This window comes from Cannabis sativa, chromosome X (assembly GCF_029168945.1).
Source record: "Cannabis sativa cultivar Pink pepper isolate KNU-18-1 chromosome X, ASM2916894v1, whole genome shotgun sequence".
In the NCBI taxonomy this organism is placed as follows: Eukaryota; Viridiplantae; Streptophyta; class Magnoliopsida; order Rosales; family Cannabaceae; genus Cannabis; species Cannabis sativa.
The window spans coordinates 76,668,625-76,673,853 of NC_083610.1; the positions used below are offsets into that span (position 1 = coordinate 76,668,625).

Here is a 5,229-nt window from a genome sequence, read left to right on the forward strand (position 1 = left end):
CTTCACATGCTTTTAATGTAATTAAGTGTCAAGTTACCATTTGACTTGGTTTCTTGCTTGATTCTTATTACCATATTTTAGGAACCATTCTTGTACTATTAAACTATGTAAAAAAACCCTTTGACTAACTAATTTGATTGCGTATGATATCAAATTTTATTAGCACATAACAAGTACTTTCTCCAAGTAGAATTAATTCGAACCAAAAATAGAAAAAGCCTAAAGCGTTGACCAATTAAAATAATTAAGGAAGCCCTTTTCATGCTTGCTATTTACTTAATGGTAATGATGCACAAAGAGTAGAAAAACTTATAGAAGTCTTTTGTGCATTTCTTGGGAATAATCTGATAAGCTAGAGTTTAGAGTTAAAGCTAAATTATATTAAGGGACCGACTTCAAATCATATATTTCAGATGCCATGGGAACTTCGAACTCACAAAAAATCGTACTTTTATCTTTCTTTGTCTTCTTTGTTGTACCACCAACCATTGTTGATGGTGATTCTACTAGTACTTCTTCAACTTATCATCAAGAACATGTTGCTCTTCTCAATTGGAAAGCCACCCTTGAAAACTACTCTCTTTCAATTCTAGCTTCATGGAGTTATAACAATAATAATAGTAGTAATTCTAACTCTTCAAAAAACAGGACAAGTCCATGCACTTGGTTTGGAGTTTCTTGCAACAAAGTTGGAAGTGTTATCAAGCTTAACCTTACCAAATCTGGTTTACAAGGTACGCTTCATGAATTTCCTTTTACTTCATTGCCTAATCTCAAATACTTTGACCTCAACACAAACTCTATTTTGGGCAAAATCCCAACTCAAATCTCTTCCCTTTCCAAACTCATTTATCTTGATCTCTCTTTTAACAACTTAAGAGGGACCATTCCTTTAGAAATGGGGAATCTATCACGTTTAGTAGAGCTTCACATGGATTACAACAATCTCAGGGGTCATATCCCTAAAACATTTGGAAGCCTTAAAAAGCTAAAGGTTTTGTCCATTAATCACAACCGCCTTTCTGGTCCAATCCCTGAAAGTTTATATGATTTAACAAATCTTTCCTATATTTATCTATACCGCAATAGACTTTCAGGTCCAATTTCATATCATATTGGAAGATTGAAATCTCTTGTTAGTCTAGAATTGTGGGAGAATCAACTCAATGGAACTCTTCCCACTTCACTTGGTAACCTGACCAAATTAAAGTCTCTACACATCCGTGACAACAATTTCTCTGGCACCATTCCTCAATCAATACAAAATCTCACCAGCTTGACTGTTTTAAGACTTGCCCGAAACCAATTCACCGGTTACTTGCCCCAAAACATATGCCATAACAATCTTCTTCAAATCTTCACAGCCAATGGCAATTATTTTGAAGGTCCAATCCCAAAAGTCTTGAAAAATTGTTCAAGCTTGCATAGACTAACCCTCCAAGACAACCATCTCACTGGAAATATATCTGAGTATTTTGGTCATATCTATCCTTACTTATTCATGTTAAACCTGAATAACAACAAATTTCATGGCGAAATTTCACCTAATTGGGGTAGTTCTAAAAATCTACAAAGTTTTTTCATTGGTGGGAATTACATCTCAGGTACAATACCACCAGAGATTGGAAACTTATCCAAACTTACAGTACTTGACTTTTCATCAAACCTTTTAGTAGGAGAGATTCCCAAGTCATTTGGGAAACTCTCTTCTTTGATGAAATTGTACTTGTACAGCAATAAACTCTCTGGCAGTATACCTTCTGAACTCAGTTTACTAACTCAAATAGAGTCTCTTGACTTGTCCTCAAACACTTTGACCAACTCAATCCCAACAAGCCTTGGTCTTAATAACAACTTGTTAAAGCTTCACACCATGAATTTGAGCCATAACATGTTAAGCAACGAAATCCCATTTGAGTTGGGGAAGCTAACTCAGCTCTCGACACTTGATTTGAGTTATAACTATCTCATTGGAAAAATACCAAACGAGTTGGGGTTTTTACAAAGCTTGCTGACACTAAATCTCTCCCATAACAATCTTTCTGGCTCTATTCCCAGCAGTTTTGATCGAATCCCAGGATTGTTGTACGTTGACATATCCTATAACAATTTGTGGGGTCCACTTCCCAACAACAAAGCATTCCTTAACGCTTCTATACAATCATTAGAAGGAAACAGAGGCTTGTGTGGTAATGTTACAAGAGGGCAAGGACAAGGAGGTCTACAGCTCTGCAACAAATCCTCTCTCCCTGGATCAAAACGCATCCACCTTATTGTCGTTATCCCAATTCTTGTAGTTCTTGTCGTCGTTTTTTGCCTAGCTTTTTTTGTAATTATACGGAGAAGGACAAGGAAGAAGAAGCAAGAGACAGAGGATGGTCAACAGGTGGAAATGGTTAGCCAAAAACCGTTGTTTTCTGTTTCAAATTTCGACGGGAAAAAGCTTTATGAAGAAATTATAAGAGCAACAGAGGATTTTGATTCTGCTTATTGCATAGGGAGAGGAGGTATTGGAACCGTTTACAAAGCTGAGCTTCCTTCATCTTACTCATCACCACCATCATCATCATCAAGAAGTAGCTTGGTAGTAGCTGTGAAAAAACTAGAATATGGTCATTCTAGGCCGTTGACCTTATTATCCCAGAAGGAGTTTTTCAACGAGGTGATAGCGTTGACCCATATAAGACATCGAAACATTGTTAAGCTTCATGGGTTCTGCTCCCATTTGAGGCACTCGTTCTTGATCTACGAGTACCATGAAAAGGGTAGCTTGAGTTCAAAGCTAAAAAACGACCAGGAAGCTAGAGAGTTGGATTGGATGAAGAGAGTGAATATCATTAGAGGAGTGGCAGATGGGTTGTCGTACATGCATTCTGAGACTTTCCCACCGATTGTTCATCGAGATATATCGACCAAAAACATTTTGTTAGATTCCAATTATGAGGCTTGCATTTCAGATTTTGGTACTGCTAAGCTTTTAGAACAGGATTCATCTAACTGGACTGTCCTTGCTGGCACTTTCGGCTACGTCGCACCAGGTAACATTAAAATCAATTAATACTAATCAAATATTTTTATTTCCTCAATTCTTTGTTGAAATTTTTAAAATATGTATGTATGTTTCTGCAGAGTTTGCTTACACAATGAAAGTAACCGAAAAAAGTGATGTGTATAGTTTTGGAGTATTGGTAATAGAAACTATAAAAGGAAGGCACCCGGGGAATCTAACCTTGTGTTTGTCGTCTCCGGCGAAAAGGGCAGAGGTTGCTCTTGAAGATGTGTTGGACGAGCGTCTTCAACCTCCACCCACACAAACGTTGGACCAACTTGTTCATATCTTAAAGCTTGCAGTTGCATGCTTACATGAGAACCCACAATCTAGGCCAACCATGAAAGATGTTTCTCAAATTTTGTCCACTATCATTAATGCTACCAAATAATAATAATAATGCTTAGTTACATTTACAAAATTAATTACTGCTAATTAATTTGTGTTTTTAATTTTCATGTATATATATATTTGTAGAACTTCGAGTTTGGAGGATCAATACTTGTTAGATCTTATAAATACGTGTACATACACATGTAATGTAAATTGTATTTGTATATAGCTTGCTTGGTAATAAAAATTTGTATATTCTTAATTAGTTTCAATAACTGGGGATGATATGTTTTTTATTTTATTTTTATTTATCTAACTCATTTAAAATTAAAATGTTAAGTACACATTTAACAAACAAGATGCTAATTAATAAGTATTGGGTCCATCATCCAAATATTTTAGTTGAGCATTGCTAGTTAAGGCACCATAGGACACAGAGTCATATATTTTTTATTTATTTTTTTTTTGAAGGGAGGGATGCCCTTAAAGAAAAAGAAGAGAACTAAGATTACAGGGGTCATCACCAATCAAAACCGGTACTTCATCTAACTCCAAAGCCCAATTAGCAAACTTATGAGCGAAGATATTTACAAATCGGCTAATATGGGACACATGGGCATCTGGGAGGAGAGACAAAGTTGCCATAATTTGTTTAATAAGGTCACCAAAAAGCGAAAGGTCTTCTTTAGGGTTCGCCAAAGCGTTAGTGATAGCTTTGCAATCCGTTTCCACCTGGTGGACAAGAAAACTCTCTTCAATGCAGTAGAGAAGGGAAGCAAGGAGTCATTTCGCTTCAAGCATGGCAACATCCCCACCGCCAATGTGGGGAAAGGCGACTACGGCAACAACTTGACTTTCACTATTACGAATGACTCCTCCAAAACCGACTTTTGCATTACTCTTTGGAATTGCAGCATCAGTGTTCAACTTGAGGCGACCAAGAGCCAGAGGAATCCAGGTTGTGACTGAGGGAGACCGAGTCACAAGAGCAGAGAGCTTGCGGGCTGAAGATGACGACTTATAGTCCGACAAAAAGCTTTGAGCCAAATTCACTATGGCATGGGGCTGATCCTGCGATTGACTCATAAGAGCCATGTTCCTATTGTGCCAAATAAACCAAGCAACACAAAGAAAGCATTCTACATCTTCCTTAGTTAAAGTAATATATATCATGTGAACAATATCATGAAAATAAACAGTGAAAGAAGAAGAAAAAATATAAGGGTAGAAAACTGTAACTTTCCAGACTCTTCGAACGCTCTTGTAGAAGAACAGGGCATGAGAGACTGATTCATTATGGTTTCCACAACGAGGACAAACTGGGAACTGGATAATTTTCCTATATGCAAGGTTCCTATTGGTTGGAAGGATTGAGTTGGAGGCACGGAAAGCAAAATGTTTCACCTTAGGCGGGATATTAAGATGTCAGAGGTTTTTCCACCAAGGAGAAGGGGAAGAGGACGAGGGAATATCGGGGGGGGGGGGGAGTTGAAGAGAAACTAAGATGGTATCCAATTTTGACAGAGTAAGTTTCAGATTTTGTGAGTTTCCAAATCAGATCATCTTCAGAGGGATGGAGAGGAAAGGGAATTGAGAGAATTTTGTTGGAATATCTTTTACCAGGATCTAAATGGGCTCCCTATATGCAACCTAGTCCATTTTAAATAATTTTATTTAGCAACCTAGTCCATTTTAATTACAAAAATTAAATGGGCTCCCTGTATGCATCTAAGCCTAAAGCAAACATATAGGCTCACACAGACACATTGATTTGGATGGATCCTATCATGTTACTAGGTTTATACACAGATGAATGAAGATTGCAAAATTTACTTGTTACAAATTAT

General features: G+C 37.1%; 1 protein-coding gene across 1 annotated transcript; it reads left to right on the plus strand.

Moving 5' to 3' along the window:
• Positions 1-278: 278 nt before the first annotated feature.
• Positions 279-3,647, plus strand: LOC115702810 (MDIS1-interacting receptor like kinase 2). Its single transcript, XM_030630248.2, has 2 exons — positions 279-3,038; positions 3,130-3,647. The coding sequence occupies exons 1-2, from the start codon at positions 419-421 to the stop codon at positions 3,438-3,440; spliced, it is 2,931 nt and encodes a 976-aa protein (XP_030486108.2). The 5' UTR covers positions 279-418; the 3' UTR covers positions 3,441-3,647.
• Positions 3,648-5,229: the final 1,582 nt, after the last annotated feature.

What these genes read in the sequence shown, in the direction of transcription:
- LOC115702810 (XM_030630248.2), top strand. Translation starts at nt 419, where the DNA reads ATGGGAACTTCGAACTCACAAAAAATCGTACTTTTATCTTTCTTTGTC. An exon ending in TTTCGGCTACGTCGCACCAG is followed by an intron (nt 3,039 to 3,129) that starts GTAACATTAAAA and finishes ATGTTTCTGCAG; the next exon opens with AGTTTGCTTACACAATGAAA.